We start from the raw sequence: 24559 nt of genomic DNA, 5'->3' as shown, positions 1-24559 counted from the left end.
GCACTAAATAAAATCCAAATGAAACTGAACTGAATGTTGGCCCAATTCTGTGATTTTAAGTAGAACACCCTGTGCACTCATCCAGCCAGTAATAAAGTAGTTGATCAATATTCTGAACAGAAAAAAGATAACTTTTAGAGGAAAGAAGTTATAATGAAACTAATGAAAGTACTTTACATATCAAAATAATGGGAGCACATTAAAAATATGAGGTAAGCAAAGACAATCACAAGCAGGCAACATCATTTTATGACCATTTTTAATGTTAAAGATTTGATTTGGCTTTTTTCCCCCCTTTTTTCAAATTCAAATATGGAAATATTCTTATGACAGTCCAAAAGTAAATAGACTAGCATTTTTTTATTATGCACAAAACTGACAATACTGTGTTTTTAAAAACTGCAAGTGGCCATATGGGCAAAATTGTTTTTGACACAGTAGCATAGCTGTCAGGAGAAACGTTGATAAATTTGGCCCACATGCAAAGTCAGTAACCTTTTTAAATAAAAGTGCAAAACTTTTATAATGACCTTTATCTCCACCTTGTGGTGGTCATGGGACTTCTGTGTTTTCATACAGGTTACAAAGTGCAACATCAAATGCACTTATTTTAATGTTTTTTGTTGAAAGGTGACAGATCACACATGTGCACCAGTATAGTATAAGATCATGCAATGATCTCATATCATGCAAATTGTTTGTTTGCATGTACACGTACAGTACTGCGCAAAAGTCTTAGGCACATGCCAAGAAATGCTGTAGAGCAAAGATGCCTTCAAAAATAGAAAAATTAATTGTTTCTACATTTAAAAAAATACTATAAAGAGCAGTAAACAGTAATAAATGAAACAAAGTGAATATTTGGTGTGACGACCCTTCGCTTTAAAAAAAAAAAAATAGTAGTCTCAGGTAAAATGGGTGCAGTTTTATAAGGAAATGAGCTGTAAGTGTTACTGAGCATCTTGCAGAAGCAGCCACAGTTCTTCTGGAGACTTTGACTGTCACACTTGCTTCTTATTTTTGCAGCGAAACCCAGCAGCCTTCATTATGTTTTCTGTCTGAAAAGTGTCTCTTATGTAATCTGCTGCTTTCTTTACTGACATACAAACATTTTTCTATAACATTTAGTTTTGTGCTGGAAAACTAATGTTTGGAATCTAAAATGTTTTTGTACTGAATCAATAATGTAGAAGTCATAAAATAAAAATCTATAACAAAGTTTGTACTAAAAAAACAATAGGGTTGCTAAGACTTTTGCACAGTGCTGTATATATACAGTGGTTCTGTAATGGGAATGGGATTGTCAGCCGACATCATCTACTGAAGGTATTTAAATGCATACATGAACTTCAGAAACCATTATCAACACTGACGACTCTATATTTGGCACCTTGATTAAAGATTTATTAGAAAATCTGGGTAGTAAATAACAGTGGGATTCTTATACACTGAGACGCTAACATCAGCTGATATACAGAAGGTGGGTCATGACTGAGCACTGGAGGGATTTGGGTTCACGCTAACGGACGGCCCAGCAGTGCTCCTCTTCCTGTGCCTGCTCCTCTTCTTCTTCTCTCCATCTGTTGTTTTGGGCTGCTGTGGCATTGTCGTCTTCTTCTTTTTCAAACAGCTGAGGGGGTTGGGATTGCCTGACTTTCTCTTGCGTTTTTTGCCCCGTCGCTCCTCGCCATCCTTACCGAGGCCCTGCTCGGCTTTCAGGCTCTGGAGGCTTTGCTGGTGATGAGGACTCACGAGCTCTCCCAGCTGCACCGCCTCCACATGCCTCAATGAACACGCTGATGGTTTGTCTAACACCATGGTGTTGAGGATAATGTAGATCAGAGGTACGCCAGGGATCTCCGTCAGAGCTGTAGTCAACTCTCTGTCCTGCAAATGGAGATCCGAAAGTCAGCCATTAACATTTCATAAATCAGTCACATACATTTTAAGGTAAGGCACCGTAGGTAAAAATGTTTTTTTTAATCATCAGTATTAAGTAAAGTATTAATTTTTCCAGGTTTATGGATTTTCCATGCTTCCACAATATAATGTGTGAGGAAATTGGCAACTATTAATATATTATATATTAGTACTGTGCAAAAGTCAAATTTTTTTTATACAAACTTTGTTATAGATTTTTATTTTGACTTCTACATTCAGTACAAAGACTTTTTAGATTCCAAACATTAGTTTTCCAGGACAAAATTAAATGTTACAGAAAAATGTTTGTATGTCAGTAAAGAAAGCAGCAGATTACATAAGAGACAGTTTTCTGACAAAAAAACATAATGAAGGCTGCTGGGTTTTGCTGCAAAAATAAGAAGCGAGTCGACAGTCAAAGTATCCAGAAGAACTGTGGCTGTTTCTGCAAGATGCTCAGTAACACTTACAGCTCATTTCCTTATAAAACTGCACACACTGTACCTGAGACTACTATTTTTTTTTAAAAAAGTGAAGGTTCGTCACACCAAATAGTGACTTTGTTTCATTTATTACTGTTTACTGCTCTTTATAGCTTTTTTTTTAATGTAGAAACATTTAATTTCATTATTTTTGAAGGCATCTTTGCTCTGATCTGTAATTCCACATCGTTTCACGCACTGACTTAATGCTTGACGTAAGGTAGGTATGTTTTTTAAAAATATCTTGAAGAGCTCTGACTGCAAAATATGCACTTGTGATACACAATATGAATAATTAACATTAAATTAACAATAAATTTTTTTTTGATAAACTGTTTTGTGAAATTATAATATCAGCATTTAAAATATAGGAGTTAAATGCATCTGTGGAAAAAAAATGTATTGTTGTGGTATGTGAATTACAGCCTACTGAATGAACTGCTGCATATTTTAAATACATTTTAAAGGACGTTGTATAATTTCTACCGGTTAAGTTTTATTCTGTGGGTCACTGAAAGAAATAGCATTTTAACTTTTCAATAAAATGTCAAATTACACGTATCTTTTGGGAAGCAAGGCCTGTTATCAAGACCCAGTTCTATAGTTTATTATCGATTTACCTGCGTGGCAATGAAGTAGTGATGAGCATTTGTCTTTCCCAGCATGGACAGCAGGCACTGAGAGGCAGCAACAGGCTCCTTGTGCTTACATTTTCGTATCTGAAACCTCTGCAGGATTAATTTAGCTCCATACAGGTCTTTTGAAAGTGTCTCAAGTTCCTTCAGCGCGCATCTGTGTAAAGGAGAGAACAAAATTTTAGCAGTTAGGAAAATGCTTGTTCAGACTACATTTCTAAACATTTTTGATTATGAAGATATTATTTATATACATCCTACTTCCTCTAAACTTCGCTCTCTAGACTCTGTGTATCATAGTTCTTTATGTTTTATAACCAACTCGTTGTCTAGTACTCATCATTGTGTTCTTTATGATTTGGTCTCTTAGCATTTATTAAGTTTAAGAAGACAGCATCATTGGTATGTTTTTATTTATGAGGAATACTTGGGGGCACAATGGCTTAGTGGTTAACACTGCTGCCTCGCACCTCTGGGGTTGTGGGTTCGATTCCTGTCTCCGCCCTGTGTGCGTGGTTTGCATGTTCTCCCTGTGCTTCGGGGGTTTCCTCCCCAGTCCAAAGATATGCTTTGTAGGCTGATAAGCACCTCTAAATTGTCCGTAGTGTGTGTTTGCCCCCTGTTATGGGTTGACACCCTGTCCAGGGTGTCCCCTGGCATCTGCTCCTGGCCCCCCTGTGACCCTCTGTAGGATAAGTGGTACAGAAAATGGATGGATGGATATTGAAATAAGACCTACACTATGTGATCAAAAGTATGTGGACCCCTGACCATCATACCCATATGTGGTTCTTCCCCAAACTCTTAAGTGCAGTGGTAAGGCTAAGATTGGTGTCGATATGGTGCTCATAAGGGAGCTCGGGACTTCCAGATTACCTAAGGAGAGGTGTCCAGGGTGTCCCCTGGGATCTGTTCCAGGCTCTTCGAGACCCTGTTTAGGATTAGCTGTACAGAAGATGGATGGATGAATAAGGAGAAAACTCCCTTCTTATTTGTGAAATCTTCTATTATCTACAAGCAGCAGTTATGATTCGTGCTCTTCTGGATGGCTGCTCTATAGGGTCCCCAGATATGTTCAGAACTCAGAAGAAAGGCTTTTGCTTATTTTGGTCATGGAATAATCTGCAGAATTATTCCATTTACAGCTGAATCACTTTGTTACAGTGGGAGAGTTTAAAGCTCTGACAAAAGATTGTGTAACTGAAGAGTGGAATTGATATTCAGAAGCTGGATTTGTAGGATGTGTTTTGTATTTTTGTGTTTGTTTTTTGTGTGTTTGATTTTGAACTTTGTTACTGTGTAATGGCATGCCTTCTTGGCCAGATTTCCCTCCAATAAGAGACTTAATCTCAAGGGACTTCTTGGTTAAATAAAGGTTAAATGAATAAATAAATAAAAGAAATACAATTTTCAGACAGGAGATGAGACAGTGAATTCAGAAACACCTCTTCTTCACTTACTTGGTGGTACAGAGTTGAACCTCTCCCATGAAATATTTGGGCAGTTGCTCTTTGATTTGGATTTTATTCTTTAATGCAGCCTGACAGAAAGTCCCATCGATCAGGATTTGAAACGGTTCCCGAAAGCCAAAGTTGTACTTATAGAAGCTGATGGTCTTCTTGGCATGCTTCTGCCGCTTGATCTTCATCCTGACTTCTTTAACTTACTGCTCAAACCGGAAACTCATCTACTGAATGTCTTATTCATAAACATTGAGCAGGATGTCAAAGCCACTTCCTGAAGAGACAACCCAGCTTTAAATACGTATGCAATAATCGAAAAAAATAGAAAAAAAAACCTAGTAAAAAATATGTGTGCGTTCAAAATACAACCAGCATGGAACCAGTAGTGGAGTTACAGACAAACCGGGCCGTACGGAAACACGATACATTAAATAAACACTCACACCAACATGTGAAGTAAATCCTAGCCACATACTAAGCCTATAATTTATTTAAAAAAATATTCAATTTTATAAATTACAAAGTATAAATTAAAATGTCTAGAATGTTATCCACAGCACACAGGAACTAAATCAGAGTAGCGCTGTTTCTCTCCGATTGTAATACACAGCCGCACCTTTACCGGAAGTCAGCAGCTTCAGGTTCTCTGTTTGGCGTGGTTTTGAAGATGGCATCTCGTAGAGACACTTCGCCTGGGACCAGCCTGGAGTCTTCTGTGAAGCAGGTTCAGATTGAAGGCCTGGTAAGAGTGAATGATCTAAACATTTCCGTCGTTGCTTCCAGAGCGGATGTTGGCTTAATTAACACACCAAACTTAGCATAAAGCTGTTATCATGCTTGCTAACTAACATGAAGCTAGTTGATAATCCACTTCTCCTCCTGAGTCAGGGAGAAAGTTGCAGCTTACACTTAATAGTGCACTTACTACTTACTAAATATTAAACCAGCAGATTTAGTTTGTTTAGTCCATGAGCAGTTTTCCACTGACTTAATCCCAGATGCTCCTCTACACCATTGAACACCAATGCAACACATAATGGATGATACAGCCTGTGTAGTGCACTATGTGTATTATAGGGGATCATTAATTATTCAGCCAGCCATGTCTAGTTTGGACACAAAAAATGGTCATTGTTCTGGTTACAGTGTTTATCCTAACCTATTAACCTGCCACATCTCTCAGCATTTACTAAAGCAGAGCTGCTGATGGTCTGTACCTCTGTATGTGTGTGTGACTATAAACCTAAACATCTCTCAGCATTTACTAAAGCAGAGCCACTGATGGTCTGTACCTCTGTATGTGTGTGTGACTATAAATCTACCATCTATCAGCATTTTAGTAAAATAGAGCTGCTGATGGTCTGTACCTCTGTATGTGTGTGTGACTATAAACCTAAACATCTCTCAGCATTTACTAAAGCAGAGCTGCTGATGGTCTGTATCTCTGTATGTGTGTGTGACTATAAATCTAACATCTATCAGCATTTTAGTAAAATAGAGCCGCTGATGGTCTGTACCTCTGTATGTGTGTGTGACTATAAACCTAAACATCTCTCAGCATTTACTAAAGCAGAGCCGCTGATGGTCTGTACCTCTGTATGTGTGTGTGACTATAAACCTAAACATCTCTCAGCATTTACTAAAGCAGAGCTGCTGATGGTCTGTACCTCTGTATGTGTGTGTGACTATAAACCTAACATCTCTCAGCATTTACTAAAGCAGAGCCGCTGATGGTCTGTACCTCTGTATGTGTGTGTGACTATAAATCTACCATCTATCAGCATTTTAGTAAAATAGAGCCGCTGATGGTCTGTACCTCTGTATGTGTGTGTGACCACATTGAAAATCTGGAAAGTAAACAGAAGGTTTTGGAATTGTGAAATCTTTAAAACAAATAAAGTAAATGTTCTATATCTTAAATATTTAATACACAAGATTCTGCACTATTTCTAGGTCCCTATTTAAATGTAAGTGAATGTGTGATACTGATCGTGTTAACTGCTTTGTGCAGAAGGTCAGCTGTTCCTCATGCCTGATCTCTTCTATTGAAGCAGGTGTTCAGACGACACTCTGATGGATTTGATCTAAAATGGATCATCAGGTTTTGCACAAACCTGTGGAGTCTGTATCAGCTTGAGTGCACACTGTCATGAAAGCAAAAAGGGGATGTACCAAATACTAAGAAAGTCTGAAATTCATGTAAATATTTCAAAGATTCTATTTTTCACTCACGTTGTTGTCAGAAATATAATTTGTAATGAAATTTGTTGGATTAAATTAGAAAAGAATGCCAAATAGAGACATTTTCACTAGTGTGCTCAGAATTTTGGACTGTAGTTCTACATATTTTCCTGAACTGAAATATGTCTCTCTTTTGCATATAAACATTTCATTCCAAATCCCCTGAAAGATGCCACAGCTATCTCTATACTTCTAACTAAATATACATTTGGATAAAAAAACATTAACGCCAAATTATAATTAAGTGATCTCGCACGAGCAATAGTGCTGTTGTACTGAATATCAGCATGGCTGGGACTCGGATGCAGGTAATCACAGCCGTGCTGATATTCAGTGTGACATATTGCCATATTAGTTTATATGACAGTTCTATAACCAAGAAATGAATATCATGTAGTTGACACCTCAGACGCAATAGTTTCTTTATTTTTGCTCTGTCAGTGAAAATAGTTCCCAAAGAAGCCACAGCTGGTTAAGGCGTTGCATGTTGCCAGGCTGACAGACAGCCCATAGTAAGTGTAATAACAGTTTCGGAGAAATGAACTACTGCTAGAATTGTAATTTTATGTAGTGAACACTAGGGCTGCACAGTATATCGAAATCATTGAAATATCGCAAATGTAAATATCATGAGATGCATATCGCAAGGGCTTGTGATAACTGATGATTTTAATACGTCAAAAAGTTACGATAAGTCACCAGATACAGATAGCAGAGAATGCTTTCTTTTCCTCAAAAGAACATGAAGCATGTATGATGGTTGTCATTTTCAGATTTTAAATATATAAATAATAATTTAAATTGATTTTGCACACTTTTAGCATCATCATATCGCATCTCGCATTTTTCTTCCTGTCTGCTCTCCAGGAAAGGTTGACAAGTTGCACTTAGGGTTCTTTTTTTTTTTTTTTCCTTAAATTTATTTATTTATTATTTATTTTTGCATGCTATACACTGTATGGCCAAATGTTTATGGACACCTGACTAGCATGCCCATATTAGATTACATTAGATTCATCTTTTATTGTCATTGTGCAGAGTACGAGTACAGAGCCAATGAAATGCAGTTTCTTCTACAGTATCGTGCAGGCCTAGTGAACACTCTTGAATACTCTTCTACCAAATATCAGCATTCTTGGAACGCTGCTTGTCTAATCAAACTAGTGAACTGGAACTAAGTGCTTTATGAAGAATTATATGCTTATAATTAGATAATGAGCTCTTACTTTAATTATCAGCATCATCCGCATCAGTCTCTGTCTTATCACCTGAGGTAAAAGTCACTTGTACAGTTTAAACACAAACCTTATCATCTCATCACACACCTAGTCAGTGTTTGTGCTAAAATTAGTGGTGAAATAAACTCTGATTCATTCAATCACTTCTGTTCTGTTAACTGAACTACTTTTTCATTATCGTTTTTATTAAGTCAGTTAAACATTTTTAAAGCTTTGTCCTGTACAGAATATGAAAGCGCTTGGCTTTGGTTTCATGATGCTGTGACGGCTCAGGAGACATTTTGACACCCGGTAATTCATTCCAAACTGAACTGATTAGGCTTCTATCTATCTATCTATCTATCTATCTATCTATCTATCTATCTATCTATCTATCTATCTATCTATCTATCTATCTATCTATCTATCTATCTATCTATCTATCTATCTATCTATCTATCTATCTATCTATCTATCTATCTATCCAAAAACCTGATCACATCCTGAGATGCGCGCTTAGCTAGCCAGGTTTCTTTACTCAGACTGACTGTATTTACGGCTGTGTTTATGAAACTGGCTCCTTAACCAACCTGATCTTTGCAGGAAGATAGCCAAAGTGAAATAGTAGCCTAAATAACAAGGTTAACATGTTGTGTTGGTAAAATATATTTATTTTTGAATATTTATTTTTGGCAGAAAACGTTTGGTCAAAAGTTGAATCATTTCTGGCAGTTTATCCAGGCCTCCACAAATATACAGTCTATTTGTAAAAAATAGAGCCAGCATGGGAGAAAGTTCATAACGAAATCACAGACATGGATGTACAACATGCCACTTTTACTGCAAATTGCTTGAAATGATCTTTGGGTCACGCCAACAAAATTTGAAGCATTTAAGGAAGTTGAGATATAAGAGCGTAGGCATTTAAAGAGCATGTCAGTACTGAGAAACCAATAGTGCTAAAAATCTCTCCAGTCCTGCAGGAATGATGGTAATTGCACAGCAAAAAGACAATTTTAACATGAACAAAAAGTACCTTTTAGTTGCTCAGTATTACTCTATTTTTCTTATTTGTGTATTATCAGTAAGATTGTCATTTGAATCTCGACTGTTTTGGAACTTATATTATGTATTAGACCTTAGTCCAGCTTGTGTTTATTTGCTACACCAGAGGTGAACAAAGCTTAAAGTCATTAACTAGCACGCTGGGCCGGGCAAAGCTCCAGTGTGCTTGACCAATCCTATGTTACGTTTGTCCAGAAGACATGGACATGGAAGTCGTTCTCCAAATTATTAATTAGGAGAGTTGTTTGCTATATACGTAAAGACACTTTTGTGCAAAGTTTTTTTTATTTTTTTATTTTTTTTTATTTTAGTTTTCACAACTGGCTTGTGTGGTATTAAATGACTGCTGTGATACAGTGAAGAGTAGGTGAGATTTTCAAACCGTAACACTCCTTTTTCACACGGATTAATGTGGATATGTTTAACATATGATTAACATATGCATTTGTTAATGTTGCTGAAAATAGCCACATGCGAAGCTGCCATTGTACAGCTTATTCATGTAGCTGGCTGTGTAAAGCCTTCAACATGAATGTGATCCTCCTGGCCTCTACCTGGAGGTGTTTGAATGGCTTCTAACTGTTTCCTCCTTCACACTTTGTTTCATGCAAGTGTGTGCCCTTGCTTGCTTGTATCTATACCCATAAGCTGTATACTTTAGGTTGCGGTTCACTTCTTTAATGTTGTACACCTGATGTTTGTAGGTTGGAACTAACAGCTCAGTCCAGTGCTACTTTATGTTTTATGGAGAAATAATAGCACTGAAAGTCATTCACTCAGGGACACAGACAGCATGAATCAGTCATTTGCTTTCAGGGCTTTGATGCTGGAGTGATTTGTGTACATGTGTGGGTGCAGAGTACTATTTCATCCTTTCGCTCTGATCTGCAGCATGAATAATGTCAGAGATAGCCATTTTTAAATTCAAAACTGTGCTACAGAAACGGATTCTCGAGCAGTGGCTTTGGAGCCCATTTTCCACCGAGGAAGCTGACAGAAGAGTTGTTTGGACAGTAACAATAGCAAAATGTTGAATAGCTCACCATGCCCTGAATGGTAAATTTTTAATTTCCCAGCACATCACTGTCTATTGAAAGTGAAGAACTATTCCATCTTTCTTACCAGCAGTTGGACTGTAAAACTTGGAATATAAGAAGTTTCTTCTCCTGAAGTAGATGCCTTGGGGTAGAGTTGTGCTAGACTGTTTTTTTTTTTTAAATCCTACTCCCTTGAACTCCGAAGGAATTCTGATCAATCCCGCCTGCTCTCCAGGAAAGTTTGACAAGTTGCAGTTAGTTTTTTTTTTTTTTTTTTTTTTTTTTTTTATAAATATAAAAACGATATACTGTGTTATACTATATGGTCACACCCATATGTAGGCCTTCCCCAGAAGATTGGAAGCACCCAGTTGTATAGAATGTCTTTGTGTGCTGTAGCATCACAGTTTCCCTTCACTGGAACTAAGAGGCCCAAACCTGTTCCAGCATGACAATGCCTCTGTGCACAAAGGGAAGTCCGTGAAGACATGGTTTGTGAAGTTTGCAGTGGAAGAACTCAAGTTTTCCTGCACAGAGCCCTCACTAATGCTCTTGTGGCTGAATGAACACAAATCCCCACTGCCAAGCTTCAGAATCTAGTGGAAAGCCTTCCCAGAAGAGTGGAGGTTATTATAACAGCAAAGGGGGAACAAACACCATATTAAAAAACATGGTTTTGGAGAGGGCTGGTCAGTTTTCCCCAAACCTTTGGCCATAGTGTACACAGATCAGCCATAACATTAAAACCACTGACAGGTGAAGTGAATAACGTAATAACATGGCAGGCTTGTGGGGTGTTCCCGGTATGCAGTGGTTAGTACCTATCAAAAGTGGTCCAAGGATGGACAACTGGTGAACCAGACAGGTTAGCCTGTCTGGTCCGATCCCACAGAAGAGCTACTGTAGCACAAACTGCTGAAAAAGTTAATGCTGGCTATGATAGAAAGGTGTCAGAACACACAGTGCATCACAGTTTGCTGCGTATGGGGCTGCATAGCTGCAGATCAGTCGGAGTGCCCATGCTGACCCCCGTCCACTGCCGAAAAGCTCCTACATTCGGCACGTGAGCATCAGAACTGGACCATGGAGCAACGGAAGAAGGTGGCTTGGTCTGAGGAATCACGTTTTCCTTTACATCATGTGGATGCCCGGGTGCGCGTGCGTAGCTTACCGGGGGAAGAGATGGCACCAGGATGCACTATGGGAAGAAGGCAAGCTGGCGGAGGCAGTGTGATGCTCTGGGCAATGTTCTGCTGGGAAACTTTGGTCCTGGCATTCATGTGGATGTTACTTTGACACGTATCACCTACCTAAACATTGTTGCAGACCAAGTACACCCCTTCATGGCAACAGTATTCCCTAATGGCAGTGGCCTCTTTCAGCAGGATAACGCGCTCTGCCACACTGCAAAAATTGTTCAGGAATGATGTGAAGAACATGACAAAGAGTTCAAGGTGTTGACTTGGCCTCCAAATTCCCCAGATCTCAGTCCAATCAAGCATCAGTGGGATGTGCAAGTCCGATCCACAACTTACAGGACTGAGAGGATCTGAGGACCTTCAGAGGTCTTGTGGAGTCCATGCCTTGATGAGTCAGAGCTGTTTTGGCAGCACAAGGGGGAGCTACACAATATTAGGCAGGTGGTTTTAATGTTATGGCTGATTGGTTTATATTCTAATTAATGTAGCTGGCTCTGTTTCCCAAAATATAAAGAACTAAACAGTTACAATTCTTTATTTATTAAAGAACTTGTAATTTGTTCTGTTTATCATTACATTTAATGCTGTGGAACACTCACAAATCAAGTGCCTACTAACACTATAAACAGTCATTTCCTCACCGGCCTCTCATTTCTCTCTCTAATCTTCTCTAATGTTCTCATATAAATATTTATAGTTGGTCAGACAGAACATGTCGGCAAACAAAGTTCGATCTTAATGAGTCTATCAAGTCTATGAAAGTCTATTAAATCCTTACTTTTGGCCTGATTATTTTTTTTATTTCATGACAGCACTCACTTTGTGTGTCTGGTAAATGATTTACACATTTTCTGTGCAGCTAGGCTCATCATTTCCCTCGCAGTACTTTCAAAACCTTAGCGTTCTGATCGCAAGCTTCCCATGATAGGGTGTAATCAGTGTGAGCAGCAGTGGCTGCCATATGTTAGCCATGCAGCAGGTGAGCATTAGTGAGGCTGTTGGTGCTGTCAGCTCTGCAGCTGTGTATTCCCACTGCTGTCACTGCTCCACACACACACACACACACACACACACACTCTGCCCTCAAGCGCCTGCCACTGTTAGCTATTAGGTTCTCTTTTATGAAGGAGTGCTGGCACCTCTTCCTCGTCGGCTAGGCCGCTCTGTTTTAATAAAATAGCGAAGACAGTAACAAACAAGATTTCAAGAAGCCACCAGTTTAGAGTATTTTCCAGCTTTTGCTTTTCAGGGTTTCTCACACTGCAGATGCGTTAAGGGACTTAGCTTATGACTTTAAATAGTCTCGGCGTATTAAGCAGATGGATTAGCCTTGACTGCATCGTAGTAGGTCACTAGCTTAATCAGAGAGCTCGACAAATCCTTGCATTTTAATCCCACTCTGTTGCCCCTTTTCCTGCTCTTTGAAACTTTTGGTACTTTTTGACCTTTTACATAACAATCCGACAGATCCCAAACCAATTAGATGTAAAAACCCAGTGGCGACAACACGACATTTTTGGTTGTGCTCGGGGAGCTTCGCAGGTTCACAATTTCCCTCATTTTCATTTGCGATTGCGTTCTCTTTCTCAGAAGCTGAGCTAAATGAACTCACGGCAGCTGCTTGATAGACTTTATCTTGTGTACCAGCCAAGCCCGGTGTCTAGACAGGCTTTTGAGAGGGGTAATTGCTAAAACAGTAACATAGGCCTTGGTTGAGAAACAGGCAGCAGTAGGTGTATTTTTGGAGCACTGTACTTTGCTTTCAAACCAGAATCATTAGCAGGCAGCAACACAATTCCCTTGTTCCTTCTCAAATTGTTTGAAAGCTGTTATCTGGCCTAAGGCACTTGTGCACAAAGGAATATGACAACACTTTCTTGCACCTCATTTAAAAGTGACAGCTTGGTCTTGTGCAGTTGAAGTGAAGCGCCAGCAGGGGGCAGACTGGCTCCACTGACTGTTTGTTTGTGGAGGAGGTTTGCTCATGCTTTGCATCACAAGCCTGTCATTTTAAAGACCAGAATTAGATTATTGTAGAATTATTATACTCAGCAACACAACAGTTTCCTTCTGCATAGCGATTTCAAAACATTGAAGAGCATTGCAGATGCCTTTCGAACAGTTTAGCTTATTTCAAGGTTTATAAAGCGTTAAAGGGAAAGGGGTTAAAATGGGGGTTCGGGGTCGAGCTGGAGCGATTAGCCATTCAGCAGAGAGCACGCTTCAGGCTAACAGGTGTAGACCAATCGCTTTTTAGCTCATTAGATGGCCAGCTGTTTGTGTTTTTCTGCAGACCTCCAGAGACAGCGTGTTAACTGCACCAGAGCTGTGTGGGTCGCACTGATGAGCCGAGAGGACGAGCGTCATCCCTACTGGGTCAATCACATGCTAAATAGTGCAGTGTTTTCCATTGCCCATGATTAATTTACATGATGATTAACTTAGTCACTAATTCATGTCCCATATGAGTTTAATATACTTCAATATTACATAGGTCGATATTAAAGTCACCTAAAGACCATTTTTGAATTAAATTGAATGCTAAATAATTACATAAATAAATACAGATGCACTGGGCACACTTTAATTTCGGATATTATACAGACATCAGAGCTCCGAGTTTTATTTAGCCCAGGATGATCTAGTGTTGACATAATCTTAGTAACTGAACCAACTTTTTTATTTTTGGGTTTCTGTTTCTACCAGGTTTTATAAAACACCCGAGACACAGGTGTGTCCGATATTCAGTGTAAAGTGTTTATTGTGTAATTCACCAACATAGAAATTAACGGTACAAAATATGTCAGTGGATTGGATCGGAAAATCAGTCCAATCTGATACTAACTCCAATATGAGTCCCAATCAATGACTGTATGTAAGAGTGGACTTCATAACGGGTGAAAAAATGAAGCCAGAATATCTCTGAGGCTCTCTAGTGACTGGATTCAGTACAATTTGTGACCCCGCCCATTCCCATGTCAGTGAATGGAAAACGAGCCAAACTTCCATTTTAAGTTACATCTCAACTTTTGTTTAAGAAGTTCAGTTGACCTTGATATCTTCTAATATTTTTCCTAACAATAAATGCGTGATATAGGAGTTGTTTGATGATAAATAAAAGGGTCTGGTTGATGCAGTGACACTTTTGGACATGACAGTCAAGTCTCGTGAGTGTGTATGCACTTCCCGACACACACCTGAAGCTCTCGACAGTTCTGTCGCAGAGCCATGTCCTGTTCAGCTGTAAAATGCGGACAGACCCTCAGCGGGGAGTTCTTTGCAAAATTTTTCCAGTATGTTTCTCATTTAGAAGTCTGGTCTAGCTGGCTGTAGTGATATTATAACTCATAAACTAACATGAGTGAACAAAATGATGGCATAATCCAAGGCAGCCAACACTAGCTAAATTCATAACAATTTACTGGTGACTGTATGACCGTCGCTAACACTCGAAGTAGCTTGGTAGGGTTAGCCAGTCACTCGTTTTTAAACAAACTCCACCAACAGGTGGAGAGGAGCGAAAAAGAGCGCTCTTCCATTCAGATGTGTATCTTATTGCAGGTGAAAAGCATGAAGAGCAGCAATTTTTTCCCTCATACAGTAGTTTGTTTTGACTGCTGTTTACCAATATATTTTCACTTGGTACTTTGTTAGTTACGTATACTTATTATGGAGACTCATTCAGTCATGACTCAAAGCTCTAAAATCTTTTCTTCTATTTACAATGGTAAAATTAGTATACTTGTGCAAATGATCTGACTGCAATTTAGCATTTTACATATTAATTAATAATTATGTACTTGCCATTTGGAGGTAGCGGTCAACACGCGTGCTTAAGTCGCACTTCAGGCAATATCTCTCAGCGTGTGTGCTCCTGGCATGAACATGGACAGTGTCCATGACCAGTATGGGTCAGACGTGGACGCACTGTCCAGCCAGCAGTGTCTACTGCACGTACTCTGGCTCCAGTTTTCACCTGCAGACTCGGTCAACATGCCGACTTTCAATTCGACAAAATTGAGGCTTCAAAACTGCACAATGAGAATCAGTGGTGCCATGTAGTATACTCATATATACAGTCATTGATCCCTGTATATATATACTCAGTATCAGTATCATGATATTCTTATCTGTTAATGCTTGACATGATGGTTGTATAGAAATAAATAACTTACGTGTTTCCTGCCACCAGGAGTTGCGATATTTGAATATGCAAATTAGACACACCCCAAAACTCATACACATATACACTCCTTTCCTCTAGTACACGGGTATAATAATGACTATATTTCATACGTAAAATGCAGCCCAAATTGCTTCACAGAAATAAAACACAAAGGATTACAAGAGAAAGAGTGACTTATACAAATGTTTTTCAAGGTGACTGTAATACTGGCTGCTGATCATAAAAAAAGATGGCATATAAAAAAGAAGTCAGTAAAGAAAACTATAAGGAAGACAGAAGGGTGAGGAAGGACAAAATATGTAAAAATAGCGCAAAAAACGCACAAGATAAAATAATCAAATAAACAAGAACAGATAAAACAGCATATTAGAGTAAATCAGAGAAGACATTTGCATGCGGAAAGATAACAGGCTCATAATTTATGATGCAATAACACTTCTTTTTTGTACATAACAGTGACAGTTTTCACTTCACACTCTTACGACTCTTCACACTTAAATGAATTTCTCCGAAAGCCCTTTGCTCATAAAAAGGCATGTTTTATAAAGTGAACGGTGACCTTAAATGTTCTCAGGTTGGGAAGTTCAGATTAAGGATGTGCTTGTGTCGTGTTCATTACTGAGTCAGCAGCTGTGCTCGGTGTCCTGAGCGAGCCGCTGAAGGAGAGAAGATTTTCGCCTTTGATTTAATCACCAGAGTAGCTCCAGCTCCACACAATCCTTTTCTCTCACAGCTGTTTTACACATGTGTCGATTCCGGCAGGATGTGAGTGTGAGTGGGTGAAAGATGGAGCGAGAGAACAGCAGCGTCTACACGCATAGTGTGTGTGTTGACCGTGCAGGAGCTGGGCTCTCTTTGCTGTAAGCTTCCAGTTCTTCTGGGGCAGGAGTAAAAGAGATTGATGGCTATATTGCTGCATGTGTGCTGAAAAAGAAACAGGCGAGCATATGGATAAAATAAAGCCGGAGCAAGGCACTGACTGTCCTTGAACAATGGTCATCTGTCACAGCATCTCCAGGGCGCAGTCGACTATAAAGATTAATGACACTGTTAATGACAAAAATTTGCAGATATGTAATGTCAAAGTTTGATCTGTAAATATAACACACTGTTTGTAGCCTTCGACTACTATTTGCGAACATGTAGAGTGAAAATGAAAAGCTGTAAATGTCCAGAAGAGGATGTGTGTGCATGTGACATTTGGCAAGTACGGGAAAGTGTTATTGACTTGCAAAGAAGAATTGATCGTAGACTTGCGGTAGGTAGCTTGCAGTCTGTAAACAGGAAGGAGAGAACATGGTTCGTGTTCTTAAATTAGAGAAGAATTTAATGCTTAGAAAACCATGTGGGTTTCCTCAGGGTTCTTTGGTTTCCTCCCACCTCTCAGAAACATGCCAGTAGGTGGACTGGTTGCGATATCCTCCCTCTAGTTGTGGAAGAGTGTATGAATGTGTGTACGTGGTGCCCTGTGTGTCCCATCCAGAGTGTATTCCTGCCTTGTGCCCAGTCTTGCTGGGATAGACCCCAGATTTGATTTGAACATTAAACATTTCAATATGAGTTTATATTAATACTACTAATAATTAATGTCTCATATATGAGATTATTTCACATCTGGTTATCTAAGTTAGGTAAGTTTAGTTTATTGATAATTTCCATCATTTTGTGGAAATATGTTTATGGCTTCTTAAAGTTGAAGTATATCAAAGTATACTGATTTTTTTGGTCTTCTTTTTTTTTTTTTGGCCGTTTGCCAGAATTCAGCCAGAGCAACATCTGATGGGTTTTCCTAAACCTCCGCATATATTCGTTAACAAGACAGTTAAAAAAACTTGCAAATTTGGTCATTGGTCAAAAATATCACTTGGTCATTGAATGTAATTTCATCTCTAAGTTCATTGCCAAATTTTTCATTTCTAGCAAGCATTTTGGTTTGCCTTGTTCATCATTTGGCATGGGTCATTTTTACTTACCCCATCTGCTGTAAACAAGTTCACTGTTTGAACAAGTTGATTAAGTATTAAGCTTTTTCTTTACATGTAATGCGGAAACGTCTCACAGAAGAGCTTTTAATATAATTTAATTTAATATAATTTGTATTCTGATTTTTTTTTTATTAAATCATTAAAATGAATTAAGCCTTAAGCCTTTCTCATCCTTATAGAATATTTGAATATTCAGGCCATTAATTGGCAAAAACTGTAGAAATAATGGCCTTTAGTTTAATGAAAATATTCAGCAAGATTGAAAACCATTATGCACTGGAGCTCCACAGTGTTCTATCAGAAAGTGAACAGATTAACAATGCTAAGTTTGTCTGCCTTTGTGAGAAGCGATTCAGGACTAAGACAGCTTTACCCCTGAGGGATTAGAAGAGGGATTGAGTGCGTCTGACAGAGAGGGGTGTCAGAGACTCGCGCTCAACCCTTTGCTCTTGGTCTTCATTTGACCTGTGGGCTACCTGTGACAGCAGCTTAGCCTCTTGTTGATGGTGGCTTTGTTTCCTGTCAGCCATTTTCACATTTCTCAAGAGAAAGGAGCTTTGTTTGGACGTCTCTGACTATGAAGTACTATATAGGACATGCTGTATCCCCATGTTTTTTGATGTCATGGTCACTTTTTGGCTTCAGTAGTTATCAGGGGCAGACAAATCATTAATTCATTAACTAGCTCACTGCCCAAGCGAAAGCTCCGGTGTACTTGCCCAGGCTCATGCTTTGGTTGCCTGAAAATTGACGTAATATAATACCATATGGCGACCTGGTCTGCTAGTTAATTGCATTAATATGGACTGAGGGAAACAATGATTATCATGATGATTATCCACTTCTACTGCCGAATTCCTGAACAAAAATTCAGGAAGTCATTGTCCAGAGCTTCAGCTATGCCCAGTGGTGTTCTGTCCTCACTTTGCATGTAAAAGATTTTGTTACAGTCTGCCTAGAACCTTTATTTTCTCTAAGTATGTTTAACCACATGCTAGCAGGAGAGTTATATAATGGCATTGAAGATCTCACTTCCGCCAACATGTATAGTGCAGCGGGTGGTGGGATTCTTAATGAGTAGCATTATATGGTCAAAAGTTTGCGGGCACCTGATCATCACACCCACATGTGGTTCTTCCCCAAACCATTGCCACAAATTTAGAGGAAAAGAATTGTATAGAATGTCAATGTATGCTGTAGCATTACAGTTACCCTTCACTCAAACTAAGAGGCCCAAGCATGATAATGCTCCTGTGCACAAAGTAAGGTCCATGAAGACATGGTTTGAGAAGGTTGGAGCGGAAGAACTTAAGTGTCCTGCACAGAGCCCTTAACACCTTTGGGATGACCTGGAACGCCGACTGCACCCCAGACCTCCTCACCCAACATCAGTGCCTGACCTCACTAATGCTCTTGTGGCTGAATGAACACACTTCCCCATAGTCATGCTCAGAAATGTATGCTGTTTGTTCAACAAACATATATCAGTGTGATGGTCAGGTGTCCACAAACTTTTGGCCATGTAGTGTAAGAACCTCCCAGTCCACCTTCTGCTGGATCTAACCCCCCAACAAAAAAAACCAAGAGTGCAAGTCCTATTTGTATCTGTATCTATTTAGAGCACGTTGTCTGTTCATTCTGGATGATGTATTAGTATTCACTTACATTCCTAAACAGAATGTTTGTGTTTAGATGTAGCTCTAAATGGTAGCCAAAAAGACATCTAAAAGTAAAATATGGGATCACAAACCTTAAATTGTGGATTTTTTTTTTCCCTAAATCACTTTTGGAAAAACAGTTTAATTACTTTCCCCCCCCGCACAGTGCTCCTACTTGGGTGGGTGAAGCTGGTAGGTGTGGATGGGTGAAGCCTCAGCCCTCAAAGGTCACAGAGACGTGGCGTTTGGAGCTCATCCTGGCTTTTCTCTTGTCTCCTGGAATCTCGCCTAATGGCCCCTGTGCCTTCTCCCCAGCCTGTCAGTTTTATTGATAATCAGATGACAGGCTTTTGGTTGAAGCCAGAGCTGAGAGCACAGAAACTGTGCCAGCTCAGACTGTGTTGCTCTTTCTGAACAGTTCATACTTAAGCATATGAGGTTATGATCGTTATTTATCATCTACAAATCCCCCGCACTGGACGTGAACAGGCATCAAATACGTTGATGGATAAGTGAAACGGTATTCTCAGAGTTATTAGGATGAATTCATCAGCTTATTGATGCTCGCCAGGCTTTCCAGGGAGGGATGAGTTGGACTGATTTGTCCCTGTAGATCTCTTGGCTAACCTGATGGAAGGGTTGCCATAATCTAATTTAAACATAAGTGTGGGAGTGTAGATCCTTGTTACAGTATATGGACTCTGTCATATTTTTAAGGAAAACAAAGTCGACTGTCTGCCTTAATATTTCTTGTGAGAGCTTTTAGCTTTATGCTTCTTTCTTCACTTTCCACTTTAGTTAAGTCTCTAGGCTCACAGTCTGCCATTATAGTTCTACCTATAGGCGAGAATTTATCCGTGCCTGTTTGAGCCCCATGGCTCCTCATTAGTCTCCAAAACAGCTGCCATTTAGATAACCCCAAAACAAGGATCATTACCGTACGGCACTTCGGATGAGTTATGAAATTATCGTCACAGGATTATGAAGTAGAATTTCATACTGGATTTCTCATTGCTTTCATAAGGGATCATGACTTATGTTCATGATTTATTCTCTGCTATTAAAGGAGCAGTTTGTAAAGTAAACCCCTCCTCAATCCCCTTGTGAGGTGAATCACAATTCGTGAAGAAAAAAACAAAAACTTTATCTCCTCCGCCACCACAAACAAGATTAACCACTGTCTATTAAAACTGCGGGTTGCAAGGATGCATATACCTAAAAGTATAAACTATTAATTGTGCACACATGGAACTGCTAACTCATAAAAAATTAAGTCCGCTATCTACGTGGTCAGATAGCAAAGAGGTAGATTGTATTTTGACCGAAGTATTACAAAAACCAAAGTATGTCAGCAATCTATATATGGTTACAGTGGACTGAAGTTTGGTACTTTGGTACAGAGTGATCTGGATTGTTGAAATGTCATCCAGAATCATCATAACACTGACAAACTGCAGATGCACACACAGTAGTTGAGATACATTAGGATATGTAGCTAGCTAAAAAAATTAGGTGCCATTGATTACACCCCACATGACAATATCAGAGAACTAAACTGTCTGTACCATGTTTGGAAACTTCAGCAAAGTACATGTAGCTGGTATGCTAGCCATCCACAGTAAACCAGCGAGCAAATCCTTCGGTGTCACTGACGTAAGTTTCGGAAAATGCTGTAGCATGAAGATGAAGATTTTATTAGTTGCCTAGCTACACTACAGGTTATTTAGGCAATCTGATTAACTTGGCCCTCATTTATCAACCTTTTATTAAAGTTGTGTAAATATATGAGTAAGCTAAACCGAAATAAAATTTTCTGCCAGATTTGCAAAAGTTTCGGAAATGCTGATTTACTTTGTACTAGCGTACGTATGTTGATCATCGATGTTGATTGTATGTCGATCCCCTAGCGTGCAAAGCGCATTTCCGACACAGCTCATTTGCATTTAGTGACGCCCACAAACCTCCGTAAAAGTTCAAGAGCACAGGTTGGTGCACAAAATGAATGATGAGGGTAAAGGCTGAAAAACATAAGTGGAAGTTATTTTAACTCAAAATGAACTATGAAGTAAACAATGGTAGACACTCCAAAGCACATCTATAAGTCACTCTGGATTAAGGGCGTCTGCTGTATGCTATAAATGCTGTAAATGTAATAAAAATAAGCAATTGACCCTCAACCATATATTTGCATACAAGAAACATTAACAGGCTAGCAACATATTAGCTACATTTCCAATGTAAAGAGGGTATATTGCACTGCCAATGTTTGCTGCGACTGTTCGCACGAAGTTTCCTCAATTAGTTTTACAAAACATTATGTTGGCTTTAGCACTGCAGGCTTAACTGCTCAAGAGAAACTAGTACTCTCCATTGTTCAAAGGCAATACTTGCGTTAAATTTGTTTAAAGTTTATATAGCCCTAGATAATCATACACTTTCAAATATACTAAAAAAAAAAAAAATGCCATGCAGTGGACGTGGCCTGTTTCTTCATTTCAGGCATATTTCCTGCCTAGTAGTGAGCTCCACCCCAGAGCTGCTTAAAAACAGAGTTGCCCCTTTTTCTTGAAAGGTTACTTCATCGTTTTAAACAAGGGATTTGCTGAGCTGAGGGGAAAGGCACAACTTGTCAGGGTTTTCATTGTAGTTACACTTCGCCTCACAGGCTGCATTGACCTAGCTCTTGGTTACAGATTTTTGTAACAATTTTTGAAATGGCAAATAAACAACCATAGCTACAGGGTTAACCTGTTGGTTGCTTTTGAAGCAGTTGGGTTGGGGCTGATTTAATGGCTACTTAAATGGAGCTAATGTAGTGGCACAACAGAAAACCATTCACCCTATAGTCAGGAGATCTGTAGTTCAAATCCTGATGATTCCACAGCCACCCGTAGGCCTTTTTCACAGAAGTTAGAACGCACATCCGGTTCAGCGTTTGTTGTGTAAAGTGACTTCTGGTCAAAACAAAAATGGCTGAAGCAACTTTGAGGTGTCACTGTAGCTTCCCTCATTGCGCAAATAATAACCATATTTGAGTTTTCATGTATTTCCAAGCAACTACTATGAGAGAAAGAAGTGGATCCATGCTATTCGATGCGTACAAGGTCTGACGTTTACGATCCTCAGAGGTAGCACATTTGTTTATAGCCGGCACTACTATGGCTTGTGCATGCCATATTTGGTGGTACGGTATGCATCATGCTGACGTGGAAAAACATGGCAACAAGATGTAATTGAGTGCGGAAGAGGGAAGTTGGAGCTTTCTTCCGAGTGTGTTCACGATGCAGCACGAGCAGCAGTTTGAAAAGATGCAGTGGCTAGCTTTACATATCTTGGAGAAAGCATGTGCTAGACTTCACTGTCCCTGATTGGTTCGTAGTTGTGTGATGGGGGAATTTGGAGAAAATGGGGTTTAAAAAAAACTAAAATTTAAACAAAATCTGGAAACTAAGAACCTAGTGATATCAAATGCCAATATTGTGAATCACAGGGTAGCTTTAGTGTTAAGGATATAACATTATTATAGGCTTAGAAGCACAATAAAAACTACAGACTGCTAACACATGGTTTTTATTTAAGCTCTTTGAGAATGTGGAATTGCTGCTTTACCAAGGCTGTATTTGTCAAATGTAAGATCTTTTGGCCTTGTGTTGTAGAATACATTTGATGCTTTCCACAGCAAAAATCAAGCACTTGTTGGCTTCTGTGAGAAATTACCTCTAAGTACTGGCTCAAGGTGAAGGGGGGTGGTTCAGATTAATGGATCGTGTGTGTGGTATTGATCCCCCACCCCTTCAGTGGCCCCCTAATCCCCATCAAGCTCTTGGAGCCGTAAGCATGGGCCAATGTCGAAGGTATTTGAGCCAGGATCTTTTTAACTGTGTCTTCATTCTGGCACTAGCGAATACATCCAAGCACTCTTCTCACCGTCTTAGCACTCCGGCTCCTGTTTTGCCTCATCACAAAGTGTATTCTTCAGGCTTACTTTTTTTTTTTTATTAAGATTTAAATGAGGTCGTCTCTGGTGGTCGCATTAGAAAATCTATTACAGCAGTGAGAGCAGGTCTCTCGGACACGAGAGATCGATAGTGCTTTGTTGGCAGGAAGGAGGCTCGCTCGGATGGCGTTCTTATCTCCACTCAGGGATCCTTACTCCTGCAGCTGGCTCTTGTAATCCTCTGTGATCACGTAAAAGGTTATGCAGAGTACAGTTTCAGCTTCACTTTTTCAAATGATGTGGTTTCACTGCCTCTCGGCTGAAGGTACTTTAATTACCACCTTCGTTCAATATGAAAAGGGCAGATTAATTCTGCTCTATTAGCCACAGCCCTATTGTATATAGAACTGTATAATGTATGTTGGTTAATCACAGTCTGAGCTCAATAACTGTGGCTGTCTGTACCAGTACTAGGGATGTGCTTTCTGCTTAATTTTAATATATCCATAAGAGTTAATGTAGGGATATTCGTTTAACCATTAAGAGAGGGGAAAACCATCTTTAACTTGGCGTAATGAAGTTTCATTTTTCCACAGCAATTAAATTTTCCGCCTTCTCTCGGCGTCGACACACGTATTCGTGTTTGACAGACGTAATGTACTGAAATCATAAACAGAAAATATTAAATGCACAGTGAAAACTTTTCCTGAATGTCAGTTTAATATTTTAGCCAATAGCACTGCGTGCTCTGGCATAGGTTAACGTTCAAACTTTGTGAAAGTTCTGACTGAAAATCTAATTAGATTAATGAACTTTGCGATCACTAGTACAAAGTAGTAGTACAAATTTACATGAATCTATCAGAACAGACATTTGCATGTTATATTTACTAAACCAGTGGATGAAACATAGTTGAAAGTTCAATGCGACAGCGGTGGTCACTTAAAATATTTGTTGTGGAAAATGCTTCTGCAGAAAAATGGGCTTAATTTTGCAAAGCCATGGTACATGCACCTTGAGGTACATTGCAGATTTGAACTTTTAAAAGAGTTGTATTAAATATTGTTGGAAATGTACTACTGACTTGAACACCATGATGCTCTCCGCATCAAAATATTGCCAGATATGGTATGATATGATTTCACTGTAGATGAAGGGCAAAACAAATACCCCGATAGTGTTTTTTGAATACTGGCACCTCAAATGGTTGACCAGGTATTCGCATACCTGTACACATCCCTAGTCTCTGCAGTAGCTGAAAATGTAGGCTTCATAACAGTCATCTCAAAGTCCAGTTTGGGATTTTTGCCACTTTTTCTTTTTTTTCCCTCCACTGTATTTTGTGCTTGCTTGGAAATAACAGATTCTGTTGATGAAAAATGATGAGTCAAGAGTTTTAGAGCAGTGAAAACAAGCCATGTTCTTCAAGACACTTTTCTATTTTTTGATCCAATTCTGCTATGCATAATCCAGTACTGACCCTTCTTAGTAAATGAGATAACTTTCCGCAAGCCTCTGCTGCGAAACATCTTGG

General features: G+C 39.2%; 2 protein-coding genes across 2 annotated transcripts in view; one reads left to right on the top strand and one right to left on the bottom strand.

Annotated features, from left to right (window-relative positions):
- Positions 1-1380: 1380 nt before the first annotated feature.
- Positions 1381-4903, bottom strand: utp23 (UTP23 small subunit processome component). Its single transcript, XM_026929933.3, has 3 exons — positions 4498-4903; positions 3023-3194; positions 1381-1887 (listed from the first exon to the last, which is right to left on the bottom strand). Exons 1-3 carry the CDS (start codon positions 4683-4685, stop codon positions 1486-1488), a joined length of 762 nt encoding a protein of 253 aa, XP_026785734.1. The 5' UTR covers positions 4686-4903; the 3' UTR covers positions 1381-1485.
- A 183-nt stretch (positions 4904-5086) lies between these two features.
- The window catches only part of eif3hb (eukaryotic translation initiation factor 3, subunit H, b), a 77441-nt gene continuing 57968 nt past the window's right edge, over positions 5087-24559 (top strand). The window contains exon 1 of the mRNA XM_026929925.3: positions 5087-5242. Coding sequence (XP_026785726.1) covers positions 5168-5242 — 75 coding nt within the window. The 5' untranslated portion in view covers positions 5087-5167. The remainder of the gene's footprint in view (positions 5243-24559) is intronic.

The sequence above is a fragment of the Pangasianodon hypophthalmus genome, chromosome 23 (genome assembly GCF_027358585.1).
Source record: "Pangasianodon hypophthalmus isolate fPanHyp1 chromosome 23, fPanHyp1.pri, whole genome shotgun sequence".
NCBI lineage: Eukaryota > Metazoa > Chordata > Actinopteri > Siluriformes > Pangasiidae > Pangasianodon > Pangasianodon hypophthalmus.
This window is presented reverse-complemented; position numbering and strand designations above follow the sequence as displayed.

Coding starts and splice junctions, on each gene's coding strand:
- utp23 (XM_026929933.3), bottom strand. CDS start 4,685: ATGAAGATCAAGCGGCAGAAGCATGCCAAGAAGACCATCAGCTTCTAT. Junction 3,195..4,497: donor GTTCAACTCTGTACCACCAA/GTAAGTGAAGAA, acceptor TCCTTTACACAG/ATGCGCGCTGAAGGAACTTG. Junction 1,888..3,022: donor ACTACTTCATTGCCACGCAG/GTAAATCGATAA, acceptor CTCCATTTGCAG/GACAGAGAGTTGACTACAGC.